The sequence below is a fragment of the Rhinoderma darwinii genome, chromosome 4 (genome assembly GCF_050947455.1).
Source record: "Rhinoderma darwinii isolate aRhiDar2 chromosome 4, aRhiDar2.hap1, whole genome shotgun sequence".
Taxonomy (NCBI): Eukaryota; Metazoa; Chordata; class Amphibia; order Anura; family Rhinodermatidae; genus Rhinoderma; species Rhinoderma darwinii.
The window spans coordinates 295,056,485-295,075,178 of record NC_134690.1 but is presented as its reverse complement, the minus strand read 5'-3'; the positions used below and the strand labels follow the sequence as shown (position 1 = coordinate 295,075,178).

General features: G+C 41.3%; 1 protein-coding gene across 3 annotated transcripts in view; it reads left to right on the top strand.

Moving 5' to 3' along the window:
- Positions 1–18,694, top strand: part of CEP170 (centrosomal protein 170) — a 221,812-nt gene that overhangs the window by 118,066 nt on the left and 85,052 nt on the right. For all 3 annotated transcript variants that reach the window (XM_075862609.1, XM_075862608.1, XM_075862610.1), the window contains exon 10: positions 14,514–14,640. In XM_075862609.1, the coding sequence (XP_075718724.1) occupies positions 14,514–14,640 (127 nt within the window). The remainder of the gene's footprint in view (positions 1–14,513; positions 14,641–18,694) is intronic.

Sequence of the window (18,694 nt, the reverse complement as noted above, 5' to 3'; positions counted from 1 at the left end):
AGATTAACCCCTTAAGGACGCAGCCTAGTTTTGGCCTTAAGGCTCAGAGCCCATTTTTCAAATCTGACATATTTCACTTTATGTGGTAATAACGTCGGAATGCTTAAACCTACCCAAGCGATTCTGAGATTGTTTTCTCGTGACACATTGGGCTTCATGTTCGTGGTAAAATTTGGTCGATATATTCAGTGTTTATTGGTGAAAAATGGCAAAATTTAGAGAAAATTTTGGAAAAATTGCATTTTTCAGAATTTAAATGCATCTGCTTGTAAAACAGATGGTTATACCACCCAAAATAGTTACTAGTTCACATTTCCCATATGTCTACTTTAGATTGGCATCGCTTTTTGAACATTCTTTTATTTTTCTTGGACGTTACAAGGCTTAGAACATAAACAGCAATTTCTCATATTTTTAAGAAAATTTCAAAAGCCTTTTTTTTAAGGTACCACTTGAGTTCTGAAGTGGCTTTGTGGGGCCTATGTATTAGAAACCCTGATAAAACACCCCATTTTAAAAACTAGACCCCTCAAAGTATTCAAAACAGCATTTAGAAAGTTTTTTAACCCTTCAGGCATTTCACAGGAATTAAAGCAAAGTGGAGGTGAAAGAAGGTTTTACCAGAGAAACACTACTAAATATGTATTGTCCAGATTCTGCAGTTTTTAGAAATGTCCCACATGTGGCCCTACTGCGCTCGTGGACTAAAACACAAGCCCTAGAAGCAAAGAAGCACCTAGTGCATTTTGAGTCCTCTTTTTTATTAGAATATATTTTAGGCAGCATGCCAGGTTTGAAGAGGTGTTGAGGTGCCAAAACAGTAGGAATCCCCCAATAGTGACCCCATTTTGGAAACTACACCCCTCAAGGAATTCATTTAGGGTTGTTGTTACCATTTTGACCGCACAGTTTTTTCACAGCACGTATTTGAATTGGGCTCTGAAATGAAAAAAATGTCATTTTTTCCAATAAAATGTCATTTGTGATCAAAATTTCTTATTTTCACAGGGAACAAAATACTCAATTTTGTTGCCCAATTTCTCCTGAGTGCATCAATACCCCATTTGTGGCAATAAACTGCCGTTTGGGCCCATGGGAGGCCTCAGAAGGGAAGGAGCGCTGTGTGTTCTTTGGAGTACAGATTTTGCTGGTTTGGTTTTCGGGTGCCATGTCGCATTTGCAGAGCCTCAGAGGTATCAAAGCAATGAAAACCCACCAGAAGTGACCCCATTTTGGAAACTACACCCCTCAAGGAATTCATTTATGGGTAATGTGACCATTTAGACTCCATAGTTTCTTCACAGAACTTATTTGAATTGGGCTGGGAATTAAAAAAATATATATATTTTCCAATAATATGTAATTTTAGCTCAAAAATTATTATTTTCACAAGAAATAAAATACTCCATTTTGTTGCCCAATTTGTCCTGAGTGTGGCAATACCCCATTTGTGGTGATAAACTGCCGTTTGGGCCCATGGGAGGGCTCAGAAGGAAAGGAGCGCTGTGTGTTCTTTGGAGTACAGATTTTGCTGGATTGGTTTTCGGGTGCCATGTCGCATTTGCAGAGCCCCAGAGGTATCAAAGCAATAGAAACCAACCACAAATGACCCCATTTTGGAAACTACACCCCTCAAGGAATTCATTTATGGGTGTTGTGACCATTTTGACCCCATAGTTTTTTCACAGAACTTATTTGAATTGGGCTGGGAATGAAAACAAAATTATTTTTTTCAAATAATATGTAGTTTTGGCTGAAAATTTCTTATTTTCACAAGAAACAAGATACCCCATTGTGTTGCGCAATTTGTTCTGAGTGCCGCAATACCCCATTTGTTGTGATAAACTACCGTTTGGGCCCATGGGAGGGCTCAGAAGGAAAGGACCACCATTTGGCCTACTGGGGATTTTCTAGTGCGAAGTCATGTATGCAGAAGCCCCTGAGGTATCAGTACAGTTGAAACCCGCAAGAAGTGACCCCGTTTTAAAAACTACACCCTTAAGGCATTCATCTAGAGGTGTAGTGAGCATTTTGACCGGAGACCTACACCCCATAAACTGTAATGTGGGTTCTCCCGGGTATGGCAATACCCTACATGTGGCTGTTATCAGCTGCCTGGACACACAGCAGGGCTCAGAGGGGAAAGACGAGGGGGGATAAGCTGTGTGGAGTGCATCAGGGTAAGTAAAATTGGGGTAAATTATAAACCAAGGGATGTATGATAAATTTGAAAACACTTTCATACAGAGCTCTGGTTATTCGGGACACGTGTCACATTGATATATTGTGTCATCCATTATCGCCCTCTTATAGCAGACTTTGCACCTCTTTTGACCTTTTTCCCTTCTTGCCAGTTTGGGGAACTTCTCCTGGAAAGTTTTGCCCTGGTACGATGTGTGTGGGCTCGCTTCCAGAAGTACTGGGTGCCCCCCCCTTCTTGGTCCCTAAAGATTAGGTTCTTGATAATCACCTCTTGAAATTCTAGGAAAGTTGCCGTCTGGCCTGCACATCGACGTAGCACGTACGCATTGTACAAAGCCATCTGTATGATGTGCACGGCCAGCTTCTTATACCACACCGCATAGCGCTGTAGGGCTTCAGGGCTTGATCTTACAAGTCCATCCCTCCCATGTACCTATTGTAGTCCAGGATGCAGTCTGGTTTGGGGGTGGCCTTTCCTTCATATATCCTAAACCTCTAGGTATACCCTGATGCACTCTCACAGCTTATACATCTTCACGCCATACCTTGCCCTCTTACCCGGCAGGTACTCGCGGAATTGAACCCTCCCTTTAAAATGTACCAGGGACTCATCAATAGAAATACACTTCTCGGGGGTGTATGCTTGGGAAAACCGGGCACTGGAACGGTCTAATAGGGGTCTCCGTTTATACAAACGGTCAAAACTTGGGTCACCTCGGGGTGGGCACGGCTCATTATCAGTATAATGTAAGAAGCGAAGTATTGCCTCATTTATTTATTTTTTTAGGTTCCAGTTCAGTTCTGAAGTTGCTTTGAGGGGCCCATATATTAGAAACCCCTATCAAATACCCCATTTTAGAAACTAGACCCCTCAAAGTATTCACAACAGCATTTAGAAAGTTTATGAACTCTTTAGGTGTTTCACAAAAATTTAGAGCAAAGTAGAGGTGAAATGTAAATTATTTTTTTTTGTCAGAAAATCCTCTTTATACCATTTTTTTTATAACACAAAAGAATTTATCAGAGAAACGCAACTCAATACGTATTGCCCAGATTCTGCAGTTTTGAGAAATATCCCACATGTGGCCCTAGTGCGGTAATGGACTGAAGCACCGGCCTCAGAAGCAAAGGAGCACCTAGTGGATTTTGAGGCCTCTTTTTTATTAGGCACCATGTCCGGTTTGAAGAGGTCTTGTGGTGCCAAAACATTGGGAACCCCCCAAAAGTGACCCCAATTTGGAAACTAGACCCCTTGAGGAATCCATTGTAGTTTTCTTGGGGTGCATGCGGCTTTTTGATCAGTTTTTATTCTATTTTTAGGTGGCGTGGTGACTAAAAAACAGCAATTCTACTATTGTTTTTTTTTCTCGTTTTTTTTTACAGCGTTCACCGTGCGCTATAAATGACATATTCACTTTATTCTGCGGGGCGATACGATTACGGCGATACCAGATGTTTATAGGTTTTTTTAATGTCTTATGGCGTTTGCACAATAAAATACGTTTTGTAAACAATCATTCACTTTTTGTGTTACCTTATTCTAAGTGCCATAACGTTTTTATTTTTCAATCAATAAAGCCGTGCGAGGACTTATTTTTTGCGTAACAAACTGTAGTTTCGATCAGTACCATTTTTAGGTACATGCGACTTTTTGATCTCTTTTTATTCCATTTTTTGGGAGGTGAAGTGACCAAAGAATTGTGATTGTGGTACGGTTTATTATTATTTTATTTTACGGCGTTCACCGTGCGGGATAAATAATGAAATAATTTTGTAGTTCAGGCCGTTACGGACGCGGCGATACCAATTATGTATAGTTTGTTTGTTTATATATTTTTATTAATAATAAAGGACTGATAAGGGAAAAGGGGGGATTTTTACTTTTTATACTTTTAAATCTTTTATTTTCTTATTTTTACACATCTTTTTTTAACTTTTTTTTTACTTTATTACTTTGTCCCACTAGGGGACATGAGGGCAGGAGGCCCTGATCGCTATTCTAATACACTGCACTACATGCGTAGTGCAGCGTATTAGAACTGTCAGCTACTCACTGACAGCAAGCATAGTGGGTCCTGACGTTGTCAGGACCCACTAGGCTTCCGTCTATGTCATAGCCGGACGCCATTGTTTGGTGTCCGGTTGCCATAGTCACCATCGCCGGCCGCTATCGCGTAGCAGGCCGGCGATGGCAGTTTAACCCCTAAAAAGCCGCGATCTCTATAGAACGCGGCTTTTAAGGGGTTAATCAGCGGGGACACAGCGATCGGTCCCCGCTGTAGGAGCTGTGACAGCTGCTGAACAAGACAGCAGCTGTCACAGCTCCTGTATGTGTCGGGAGGACGGCCGAAACGGCCGTTACTCCCGAGACGTACTATTACGTCATGGAGCGCGAACGATACAGCTGCGATGACGTAATAGTACGTCAAGGAGCGGGAAGGGGTTAACAGGCTGCAGCACTGGTCCTTGTGCCTGCAGCACGTTAATCTACGTGTGCTCCTTACAGAGCACACAGGCGGTCCCCGCAGCCCGGCATCTGCCAGTACAGGCTGCTACTAACAGTCTTAGTACTGGGCGAAAACATCGGGTCGGATCACAGCGGTGATCCGAACTGATTTAACCCCTTAAATGCGGCAGTCACTAGCGACCGCCGCATTTAAGTTGTTATAGCAACATCGGCACCCCGCTACCCGATTGCGGGGGATGATTGTTGCGGGGGGAGGGAGGGGGGGGTGATTGCTATGGCAACCGGAAGCTTAACAAAGGATTCCAGTCTGCCATCTATGGTAGGTGATTAGGTCCTACCAGAGGCAGGACCTAATATGCCTCCTGTCAGTGTGTAACTGACAGGTATAATACCCTGCAATAAATAAGTATTGCAGGGTATTATAAAAACGATCCAACAGTTGGATCTTCAAGTCCCTAGTGGGACTAAAAAAAAAAATATTACAAAAAAATGTACAAAAGTAAAATGTCAAAATAATAATATTTCAAAATCGCCATTTTTCCCTTATAAAGTCTTTTATTATTAGAAAAAAATAAAAAACTTCTGGCTCTTAGAATATGGCGACACAAAAACAAAATAATTTTTTTCAAATTGTGATTTTATCGTGCAAACTAGGGATGTCACGATACCAGAATTTGGACTTCGATACCGATACTTCGTTTAATATTGCGATTTCGATACCAATTCGATACTTTGCCAAAAGTAATAAAAAAAAAAGTTCTTCCATTTTCTGAGGTGCGGCGCGTGGTGTGATGATGAATTTAACCTCCATGTGCCTCACATTAATTGTAATTAACCCCATCATGTTTCTCAGTCAGAATGGGTAAATATGTAAGGTACATGATGGGGTTAATTACTATTAATGTGAGGCACATGGAGGTTAAATTCATCACACCTTGTGCCCCACAATAAGTGAAAGAAAGCAGTTATTATTTTATTTTTTTACAGCGTACACATCATAAATGATGCAAAAAAATTGATGTGCAGGTTATTACAGCCGCGCCAATACTGAATGTGTGTATATTTTATGTATTGAGACTTATTTTAATGTTTATTGTAAAAAAAGGTGTGTGTATTTTTTTTTTTAATTTAACATTACTTTATGTTTTTACTTTATTTTTTAAACTTTAATGTACTGTCATATATCTATATACTGATAGTACACAGGCATATATCTATATGCCAGTACATTAGCCTGTGTACTGATAGGTATGTCCGAACAACTGACTGTGTACTAAGTATGCCCTAACAGGAAAATATGGTACGACAGCCCTGGGGTCCTTTAATGCACCCTGAGCTGTCTGCCCATATATGGTATGTCCCTCAACCGCGTCACAGGAATTCCCTGTGACGCAATCCAAGGGGCATCCCCCCTTCTCATTTTCCCATGAATGCTGCAGTCCGCTGTGATCGCAGCATTCACGGAAATAACAGCGGAGATGAGAGGTTTCTCTGATCTCCGCCAGCGGGGCTGCGGCTGTGTAATACAGTCATTGCCCCGCTCCTGACAGGAAGTGCGTGCGCGGTCAGCATGAGGAGATGCGGCCGGCGCTACACTAATGAGCAGCGGCGCAGGCACTGAAGACAGAACACAGGGGTGTTTTTCAGTGCGCCCGCCATGTTCTGTTTTCAGTGCCGCCGCTCATTAGTGCAGCGCTGGCCGCATCGCATCATCCTGACGGCGCTTTTACTTGTTATCAGGACTCAGGAGCGCGGCAATGACTGTATCACACAGCCGCAGCCCCGCTCTCATACATTCATGTGTTACAATACTGAGCTATGTCGGCTGCACAGCTAAGTATCGAAATACATGAAATAACGGTATCGAACCGTCTGGGGATGCAGAGTATCGAAACAGTATCGAAGTTTCGATGCATCGTGCATCCCTAGTGCAAACACCGTAAAACATAAAAAACCTATATACATATGGTATCGCCGTAATCGCATCGACTCACTGAATAAATTAAATATGTCATTTATAGTGCACGGTGAACGCCGTAAAAAAAAAGAAAAAAAAACAATAGAAGTTTTGACGGCCTAATTACACTAAATTCAGCAAAAAAACTATGGGATCAAAATGCTCACTATACCCCTAAATAAATTATTTTTGGGCTGTGGTTTCCCAAATGGGGTCACTTCTGGGGGGTGTCCACTGATTTGGTCCCTCAGCGGCTTTGTTAAAAATGCGACATGACACCCGAAAACCAATTGAGTAAACTTGAGCTACAAAAGCCAAATAGCGCTCCTTCCCTTCTGAGCCCTGCCGTGTGTCCAAACAGCCATTTGTTACCACATATGAGGTATTTCCGTAATCTGGAGAACAAATCTTGGGGTGCTTTTTCTTCTTTATTCCTTGTAAAAATTGATAATTTATTGGAAAAAAATTAGATTTCCATTTTTACGGACTAATTCCACTAAATTCAGCAAAAAACCTGTGGGGTTAAAATGCTCACTATACCCCTTGATGAATTCCTTGAGGGGTGTAATTTTCCAAATGGTGTATTTTTGGGGGTGTTTCCACTGTTTTGGCACTACAAGACCTCTTCAAACCTGACATGGTGCCTAAAATATATTCTAATAAAAAGGAGGCCCCAAAATCCTCTAGGTGCTCCTTTGCTTCTGAGGCCCGTGCTTCAGTCCATTAGCACACTAATGCCACATGTGGGATATTTCTAAAAACTCGAGTATCTGGGCAATAAATATTGAGTTGCGTTTCTCTGGTAAAACCTTTTGTGTTACAGAAAAAAGTGGATTAAAATGGATTCTCTGACAAAAAAAATTAATTTGTAAATTTCACCTCTACTTGCTTTAATTCCTGTGAAACACCTAAAGGGTTAAGAAACTTTCTAAATGCTGTATTGAATACTTTGAGGGGTGCAGTTTTTAAAATTGTGTGACTTATGGGGGTTCTAATATATAAGGCCCTGAAAGCCTTTTCAGAACTGAACAGCTACCTATAAAAATAGGTTTTGGAAATTTTCTTGAAATTGTGAGAAATTGCTGCTAAAGTTCTAAGCCTTGTATCGTCCTAGAAAAATAAAAGGATGTTCATAATACGATGCCAACATAAAGTAGACATATGGGAAATGTTAATAAGTAACTATTGTTTGTGGTATTACTATCTGTATTACAAGCAGGTACATTTAAATTTAGAAAAATGCTAATTTTTGCAAATTTTCTCTAAAGTTTGGTGATTTTCACGAACAAATACTGAATTTATTGATCACATTTTTCCACTAACATAAAGTACAATATGTCACGAGAAAACAATCTCAGAATCGCTTGGATAGGTAAAAGCCTTCCCAAGTTATTACCACATAAAGTGACACATCAGATTTGAAATAATTGGCTGCATCCACAAGTCCAAAACAGGCTCAGTCCTGAAGGGGTTGAACAAGTCCGATCCATAGATTTCCCACCTCACAACTTACAGGACTTAAAGGATCTGCTACTAACCACAGGACACCTTCAGAGGTCTTGTGGAGTCCCTGCCTCAACGGATCAGAGCTGTTTGGGTTGCATCAGGGAGAGCTAAACAATATTAGGCAGAGAGTTTTAGTGTCATTGTTGATCTGTGTATGTTCTGAAGAACTTTTTATTATATTTAAAAATCATATCCGTTAAAAATTCGTAAGATAATTTCATAATTTTTTCTCTGAACTGACTCATCCCCTAGTACTCAGGGAGGGAAATTTAAAATTAAAAAAACTATTTTCTCCTCTCTTCACATGGCCCACGTGATGCATAAACTATACAATGTACCTAATTTTCCCCATTCTAAACACAAAGGGGTAGATTTACTAATGTTGTCTAAGATTTAACCCCTTCACGACCAGCCCACGTAGATTAACGGGCTGCCGTGCTGGGCTTTTCTACTGCAGCCCGTTAATCCACGTGGTGCCAGAACAGAGTGCACAGCGCTCTCCCTGTGCCCTGAATCTCTCAGCACACGCTGCTACTAGCAGCCTAAGTGCTGAGAGAAGACATCAGGACCGGGTTGGTGTCGGTCCTGATGACGTGATCACCATGATAAAGCTATCATGATGATCACAGCAAAGTTTGTTGCAGCAACAAACTTTCGTGCTGTTTGCTACAATGTTTCTCCTCCCTCCCTGTCAGATCGTTCTGAGACAGTGGGGGAGCAGAAGCTGTGCCGAGCAGCTGCTGTGTGTCTCCTATAAAGACACAATGAATGTGAAACACACAAAAAACACCTCCACATAGATAGTTTAGTGTAGGCAGCTAGTTATAGTTTAGGTAGATAGTACTCAGACTAGGACAATTAATTAGTTAATTAATAATCAATTAGGGATTATAATGTGTGTGTGTGTATATATATAATGTATATAAATATATATATATCTACATGATTTTATATATATATATATATATATATATATATATATAGAGAGAGAGAGAGACAGATATATATATATATATATCTGTCTCTCTATGTATATGTATATATATTTATATACTGTGTGTGTGTGTGTATATATATATATATATATATATATATATACATACACATACACGTCTATATTATATTATATATATATATACACACATACACACACACACACAGACACACGTAATATTATATTATATATAGACATATATTTGAAATTTGATAATACTAAAAATTAATAATTAGGGATGTTATATATCTATAAAATCATATAGATATATACGTATACACACATATACTTATATAAATCTCTTCATATATTTTACACGTCTGTAAATTCTAAATATATTGATTCATTGTTAGGCTGTGTTCACAGTGAGTTTTTTGCAGGAGGAAAATTCCTCCTGCAAAAACTGCTCCAGACGTTTTTTGCACAGTGGTTTGCCAAAAACTCGTCAAAACACTCGTCGAGGTGTTTTTTTTAACCCTTCTGACTGATTGAAATGGGGTTTTGGAGGCGGAAACCGCCTCAAGATGGGTCATGTCGCTTCTTTTTACCGCGATGCGTTTTTTTTGCTCACGGTAAAAAAGCTCGTCCAACTCCCATTGAAATCAATGGGAGAAATTTTCGGGCGGTTTTTGACAAGTTTTGCGGAGCGGTTTCCGCGCCGAAAAACTCGTTAAAAAAACTCAGTGTGAACAGGGCCTTAGGGTTGTTCATAAATTTATTGATCAATGGATTAGTGGACTTTTTCTTTGTTACTTTTATTAAAACTGTTACAAAAAATAAGTAAAAAGAAAAATACGTAAAAAATGGCACGCAAGCTATATACCACTGAAGAGGCATTTGCTCTCTTGGATTCTGATAGTCAATGGGGTCACTTTTGGGGGGTTTCTGCTGTTTTGGTCCCTCCAGGGCGTTGCAAATGGGACATGGCACCGAAAACCATTATAGCAAAATTTGAGCTCCAAAACCCAAATGGCGCTCCTTCCCTTCTGAGGGCTGTAATGTGTTCAGATATAAGTTTATGACCACATATGGGGTATTGCCGTAATCAGGATAAATTTCTTTACAAATGTTGGGGTGCTTTTTCTCCTTTATGCCTTGCAAAAATTAAAAAATGTCTATGTTTCTTCAGAAGAAATGTAGATTTTCATTTTCACAGACTAAGGGCAGATTCACACGAGCGTTGCGTTTTTGCGCGCGCAAACAACGCGGCGTTTTGCGAGCGCAAAAACCATTTGACAGCTGCGTGTGTCATGCGTGTCTGATGCGCGGCTGCGTGATTTTCGCGCAGCCGCCATCATAGAGATGAGGCTTGTCGACGCCCGTCACTGTCCAAGGAGCTGAAAGAGCTAACTCTTTCAGCACCCTCGACAGTGAATGCCGAACACAACAGCGAAAAACCTGTAAAAAAAAAAGATAAAGTTCCTACTTACCGAGAACTTCCCGGCCGTTGCCTTGGTGATGCGTCCTTGGTGACGCGTCCTTGGTGACGCGCCTCTCTTGACATCGGGCCCCACCTCCCTGGATGACGCGGCAGTCCAAGTGACCGCTGCAGCCTGTGATTGGCTGCAGCCTGTGCTTGGCCTGTGATTGGCTGGAGCTGTCACTTGAACTGAAGTGTCATCCCGGGAGGTCGGACTGCAGGAAGGAGACAGGAGTAATCGGTAAGTTAGAACTTCGTTTTTTTTTACAGGTTCATGTATTTTGGGATCTCAAGTCACTGTCCATGGTGCTGAAACAGTTTAACTCTTTCAGCACCATGCACAGTGAATCTCTCCCGACGTCGCGGACCGGAAATTTTTTTGCCGGGTTCGGCCAAAACGAGTTTGGCCGAACCCGGTGAAGTTTGCCTCGGTTGTCGGGGTTCGCTCCTCGCAAAGACACTCCGTTTGGATGCTTGGAAACAGAAAAGCACGTGGTGCTTTTCTGTTTCCATTCATCCTTTTGACAGCTGTTGCGCAAACACGCAGTTCGCACGGAAGAGCTTCCGTGCGACCTGCCTGGTTTTCACGCACCCATTGACTTCAATGGGTGCGTGATGCGTGAAATACGCAGAGTTATTGAACCTGTCGCGTATTTTGCGCAGCGAACAAACGCTGCGCAAAATACACGGACTGTGTGTACTGCCCCATAGACTTCTATAGGGCATTGCGTGCCGCGCGAAAACAACGCGGTCTACACGCTGCCAAATCACGCTCGTGTGAATCCCCCCTAACGCCAATAAATTCAGCAAAAAACCTGTGCGGTTAAAATGCTCACTATACAACTAGATAAATTCCTTGAGGGGTGTAGTTTCCAAAATGGGGTCACTTTTTGGGGGTTTCCACTGTTTAGGTACCACAAGACCTCTTCAAACCTGACATGGAGCCTAAAATATATTGTAATAAAAAGGAGGCTTCAAAAGGGGCTCCTTTGCTTCTGAGGCCGGTGTTTCAGTCCACGAGCACACTAGGGCCACATGTGGGATATTTCTAAATACTGCAGAATCTGGGCAATAAATATTGAGTTGCGTTTCTCATGTAAAACCTTCTGTGTTACAGAGATTTTTCTATTACAAATGAATTACATTTGTAAATTTCACCTCTACTTCGCTTTAAAGAGGCTCTGTCACCAGATTTTGCAACCCCTATCTGCTATTGCAGCAGATAGGCGCTGCAATGTAGATTACAGTAACGTTTTTATTTTTAAAAAACGAGCATTTTTGGCCAAGTTATGGCCATTTTTGTATTTATGCAAATGAGGCTTGCAAAAGTACAACTGGGCGTGTTTAAAAGTAAAAGTACAACTGGGCGTGTATTATGTTCGTTACATCGGGGCGTGTTTACTACTTTTACTAGCTGGGCTTTCTGACGAGAAGTATCATCCACTTCTCTTCAGAACGCCCAGCTTCTGGCAGTGCAGACACAGCGTGTTCTCGAGAGATCACGCTGTGACGTCACTCACAGGTCCTGCATCGTGTCAGACGAGCCGGCACCAGAGGCTACAGATGATTCTGCAGCAGCATCGGCGTTTGCAGGTAAATCGATGTAGCTACTTACCTGCAAACGCTGATGCTGCTGCAGAATCAACTGTAGCCTCTGGTGCCGACACGATGCAGGACCAGTGAGTGACGTCACAGATCTGACCTGCCAGAAGCTGGGCGTTCTGAAGAGAAGTGGATGATACTTCTCATCAGAACGCCCAGCTAGTAAAAGTAGTAAAAACGCCCCGATGTACGCACATAATACACGCCCAGTTGTACTTTTACTTTTCAACACGCCCAGTTGTACTTTTGCAAGCCTCATTTGCATAAATACAAAAATGGCCATAACTTGGCCAAAAATGCTCGTTTTTTAAAAATAAAAACGTTACTGTAATCTACATTGCAGCGCCTATCTGCTGCAATAGCAGATAGGGGTTGCAAAATCTGGTGACAGAGCCTCTTTAATTCCTGTGAAATGCCTAAAGGGTTAAGAAACTTCCTGAATGCTGTTTTGAATACTTTGAGGGGTGAAGTTTTTAAAATGGGTGAATTATGGGGACTTTCTAATATATAAGGCCCTCAATGCCACTTCAGAACTGAACTGGTCCATGAAAAAATAGGTTTTGGAAATTTCTTGAAAATGTGCGAAATTGCTGCTAAAAATCTAAGCCTTGTAACGTCCTAGAAAAATAAAAGGATGTTCAAAAAACTATGCAAATATAAAGTAGACATATGGGGGATGTTAACTTGTAACTATTGTGTGTGGTATTACTATCTGTTTTGCAAGCAGATACATTCAAATTTAGAAAAATGCAATTTTTTGCAAATTTTCTATACATTTTGGGGTTTTTCACAAATAAATATTGAAATTATCGACCACATTTTTTCACAGACTTAAAGTACAATATGTCACGAGAAAACAATCTCAGAATCGCTTGGATAGGTAAAAGCATTCCCGAGTTATTACCACATAAAGAGACAGATGTCAGATTTGAAAAAATCGCCTGCGTCCACAAGGCCAAAACAGGCTGTGTCCTGAAGGGGTTAAACAACATTAGACCAGGCAGTCAGATCTAGGGTTTCAAATTTAGGGATTTATTCATCTGTATCTTGAATCTGATAACTTGCTGCAGTGTGATATCACACAACAAAAGGTATTGAAAAGCCATTGAAAAAGTCAAGATAAAGGATTTTGCCACTGTGTATTGAACACGTTAATGCTATGTTCACACGGAGTATTTTGGGGGAGGAATATCTGCCTCAAAATTCCGTTTGGAACTTTGAGGCAGATTTTCCTCTCCCTGCACGCCGATTTTCGCAGCGATTTTCGCGCCGTTTTTCGCCCGCGGCCATTGAGCGCCGCGGGCATAAAACAGCGCGAAATACGCTTTCTCTGCCTCTCATTGAAGTCAATGGGAGGTCAGAGGCGGAAGCGCCCGAAGATAGGGCATGTCGCTTCTTTTTCCCGCGAGGCAGTTTTACTGTTCTCGGGAAAAAGACGCCGACGCCTCCCATTGAAATCAATGGGAGGCGTTCTCGGGCCGTTTTTGCCAAGTTTTGCGACGCGGTTCCCGCGTAAAAAAACTCGGCAAAATACTCCGTGTGAACATAGCCTAAAAGTCAAGATAAAGACGGCTACATCTATATCACAGTGGCGCACGCTGTATGATAAATTTGGTGCATCTAGCTATATATATTAGACGCTTTTCTCTTCATAATACCACTTTTTGTTGGCTTTGTTTACGACAGTTTTATTGCACCAATTATTGATGCATATCCACCCCACATTTTTGCTACGTCACATCCCATTTGTGAGACAATTTCGAAAAGTGTCTAGTGAGGCGCAAACACTGGTTCTTTTTGGCACATTTGCTTCATAAATAGGTCTAAAACGTGATGCAACATTATGCGCCACAATTTGGTACATTTTATTACAAAGTCTAGGCGCAATCTCATTAGTAAATCTGCCCCAAAATATTAATCTTGTAAAACATTTCAAGTTGATGTGACCTTGGATTTATCAAAGAAGGATATTTTCCCTCCAGAAGAAAGTTAGCAATTTTTTTTCAGTCAGAAAGAGCTGCTGGAAGCTGGTGAATCCCTTTTTATCCAGAGGATAGGAGTTTCTTCAGGTCTCCGTATAATACACAAAGTTTACAGTTAAACAAAAGTTATTCACCCTGACCTTATTTCCAAAGGAGACACCAGTAGATAGCAGTACAATACTTGAATTGAGTTGAATTCATAAAAGCCATAAGCTATGTAGCAGTGACTAGTACTAGAGAGAGACCTGGATTTGCAAGATGTTTGCATCAGCTGAGATACTTGTGTTGATAGACATGACTTATTTATGACATATGATTTGTATTTGAGATTTTATTTTGTTGGTTTTCGTTTATAAAAAAATTCTATTTTTGTCTTATTTTAGGATGTTCTCTCTGTAATTGGCAGAAAACGTTGGGCATCCCAATGGGCAAGTCTGGCCTCTAACCATGTGTGTTATGATCAAGAAAATGGGCAAAGTGAATTCAGTACGTTGGCTTTTGTTGAAAAAGGTAACTTCTTATAAAAAAAATTTGAACTATATCAACTTTATCTTTATTATATTTTTTATTATTCTTTATCAATTGCAGAGTAAGTTAAAGGGGGTATTTCCCACTGTCGCTTGGTTCTGGGTCTGAGTTACGAGATGGCTAGGAGTATGGAAATAGCCAAGACGAGCTTTGCTGTTTCCATAATGGCCACCTCGTAACTCAATGGCCGGATCCCAGGGAATGTAGGATGGAAGTCAGAGGACCCCATTCTATAGATAGATATAGATCCCATAGGTGGATCACGCAAAAAATCGGATATTTATGGATATGCCATAAATGTCCACAATGGAATTATCCTTTTATAGTTTAACCCTTTCACTGCCAGAGACTTATGAAATATGCCATCATGTTAAATGTTTGTTATGACTAGAATATGAGGGCTAGAGCTTAGATGTTTATATTTTATTAAATATTAGGTGCAATATTCGGGGTGCAGCACTCATTTAAAGTTGGGGAGCAGAATTTAAAGTTTTACTTCCTTGTTCTGTGTGTGTTGGTGGAGGGGAAAGCTGCAAGTGATCGCAGAAAGATAGACCACTATTACTGTGTTGACTCAATCTAGTGCAAATTATATTAGACTGAAGTTTAGATGGGTGTGTCAATGGACACCCTTCAGTCACTTGCCCAGATCCAGATTTATTTGTTATATCGATGTGTCGGAGAGAAGTAAGAGACACAAAGACATGCCCACAATCCTTCTCTAGTTTTTTGTTAGTATGCAATTACATTATATCTCACAAGTAGGGAGTTGGCTCGAGCTGAGCCAATCATGAGTAAGACAAGGTTCTCCTGAGAAACTAACAGCAATGCAATGAGAAACTTAGCACCTTACTTACTTTCACATACTGTCATCTCACCCACTGTACAACCTTTCAGTGACCCCATAGGGGTGATATAGGAAATTTTCTTCATGTTATCACCAGCCTTTCTGCTGCTTGAGTCAAAAAGTGGAATGGCGCCCCCCAGCCGCCCCCCCCCCCCCCAAATAAAGCCTTTAAATTCTCTCTTTTGGCTGTTCCACAGTCAGCAGTCATCCTGCCTCCTACATCTTGTCAGGATAACTGAACACAATAAGCGTGCTCAGGTTTGTGCATTCATTCTGCTGCCTGTCATATTGCACAGTACGGGGATCTAGAGGGGGTTTTACACAGGACGATTATCATGCAGACGCGAGTTAAAATAACGCTCGTTGCCGATAATTACCCTGTGTAAACGGGAACGATCATCTTCTGGTCGTATCGTTTTAAAAAATTAAAAGATTCTCGTTGTTAGCAGCACATCTCCCTGTTTAAACAGGGATTCGTGCTGCCGACATGATGATAATGGATAGGGACGAGCGATCGGTGTAACGACCACTCATCCCCATCCATAGCTCCCTGCGACAGGAGCAAGAAAATGCCGATCAACGATGTCTCGTTCATCGGCGCTCGCTGCATCGGCCACTTATCGGTCGGTCTAAAAGGGCATTTACTCTACTTCCATGCTGGTCTCTACTAGACAGATGTGTAGCTAAAGTCCCATGGGCCCTGGAGCAAAATTACAACTTGAGCCCTCATCCCCTCAAATCACTATCGTACCACCACTTAGCACAAAATTCTAAATAGCAATTATGTAAAAGTCAATTATATACATATTAAAAATTTTCCTTGACCTCTTTACAAATTCTATCCAAAATAGACGAACCTCAAACAAGCTCCTCAAGTTAATCACAGTCCATATGGACATGACAGAGGGGTTCTTCGTCTTTGAGTGGAAGTTCTGCTGCGAAGAGTCTTATTATAGAGTACTCAATGCATTGCTCATTCATTGATACATACTGTATGCTATACTGTGAAGGGGTCTGGGAGTAAAACTTTAATGACCTAAATGTGCGTTTTAAACTTAAACAGATTACATATATTGCTCAGAAATATATAAACTGATGCACATACAGACATAAATTGCATGAGGTGGACACTGACACTAAAATGCAAAAAGTGTGTACTTTCAAAGTCAAAAACTCTACACTGACTCTGCACCCATGCCACACACGCTACTGAGACGCAGGTCACATGCCACATACACTGCTAAGACGCAGGTCACATGCCACACGCTGCTAAGACGCAAGACACATGCAAAACACACTGCTATGACGCAGGGCACACGCTGCTAAGGCGCAGGTCGCATGCGGCATACGCTACTAAGACACAGGTCACATGCCGCACATGCTGCTAAAACACAGGACACATGCTACTAAGACACAGGACACATGCTACTAAGACACAGGACACATGCCACACACGCTGCTAAGACACAGAAAACATGCCGCACCCGCGGCATAGACACAGGCCACAAGCCACTAAGACACAGGCCACATGCCACAGACGCTATTATGAAACTGGACACGTCACTGAGACATTAGATACATGACACATGTCATTGACACATTCGATACATGATACACATGTCAGATACATTAGGTATATAACACACGTCACCGACACATTAGATACATGATACACATGTCACAGATACATTAGGTATATGACACACATGTCACTGACACATTAGATACATGATACACAGCCACGACACCCCTCGATCGGCAGCTGTATACTTAATACACCCACATCACTGTGAAGCCCGACCCACTTAACACACAAAAGCTCCGCCTATGTTTTGCATGTGGGGTGTAAAAAAATATATCCCTTTTATCACCTACCCCATTAGATCCCATCTGCAGCTGCACAGGAGAGGTACCTTAGCCGAAAAGGGGTGGGAGGAAAGAAGTGCAGATAGCGACACCATTCACTACACACTGGAGCCAGGGCCGGGGTGTAGATTCTGCTCCTTCCACTTACAACACCTACCCCCGCCAGCATGCAAACGTGATTGATATGCAAACTTTAGCCCTTACTGGTGGCAGCAGCTGATTAAAAAAAACATGAAACAATTTTTACTTTTTGAGATACAGCTTCTTTGTATCCTGTATACATAGCTCTATCTAGCCTTTAGACCTGAATCCGTTAGGTCAGCGGCACTTATGGGTTCAGAGACAGCGGGTCCACGCACTATCCACCTGTTATCGATGACATCTAAGTTATTAACTTAGATGTGATCGGTAACAGCTCTATGCTGCGTGGACCCGCTGCCACTGAATCCGTCAGTGCTACTGATCTGACAGATACAAGTTTCAGCGCTAGATACAGCTGCTCTGTGTACAGGTTACAAAGCAGCTGTATCTCAAAAAGTAAAAATAGTTTTGATGTTTTTTTTAATCAGCCGGATTACTCTGGAGCGGGGCAGCAGGTAAGTTGTTTATACATTTCTAATGTATAGTCACATTTTTTTGTTTGACTGGGGGTCACTTTAAGTCACTATTCAGCAATTCAGACCTGACATTTCTTTTTTTCAAAAGAATATGTAATTAGAAAGTTACCTATGATTTAAAAAAAAGTTTTTTAAGAATTTCTGATTATTTTTTTACATTTTTCCATTATCTATATATATAAAAAGAATCCTGAATTTTTGCAGTTTTCACTCTGGCCACTGAGCCTCATAACTGACTTAGGGTCCTTTTACACCGGCCTATTTTGGCCATAACAACGAGCGCCGATCAATGAGACCGCTCATTGATTGTCGCTCTTTTGGTCTTTTCACATGGCGCTATGTATGTGGACAGGCGTTCGTTACTACACTCGCTCTCCTCCATACATTTCTATCATGTCGGCAGCACACCTCCCTGTTTGCACAGGGAGATGTGTTTCAGATAACAATAATATTTTAGGCTGCAGAAACTATACGATCAGCCGATGAACAAGCGTTTGGAAAAAGTATGTTGGCAAATATGTTCCTTAAAGTGGCTGCACGCTTTCAACAAATTACTGTTATTTTTTTGTCTAATTAAAAGTTATACTATTTACCAATATCATTTCTGTATTAATTTCTCGCTGTTTTCAAGATCTTTGCTTGTTGTTATTCAGGAGTTACATTCCAGCGGATAAAATTTTGTCCATGGTCATGTGATGGACAACCA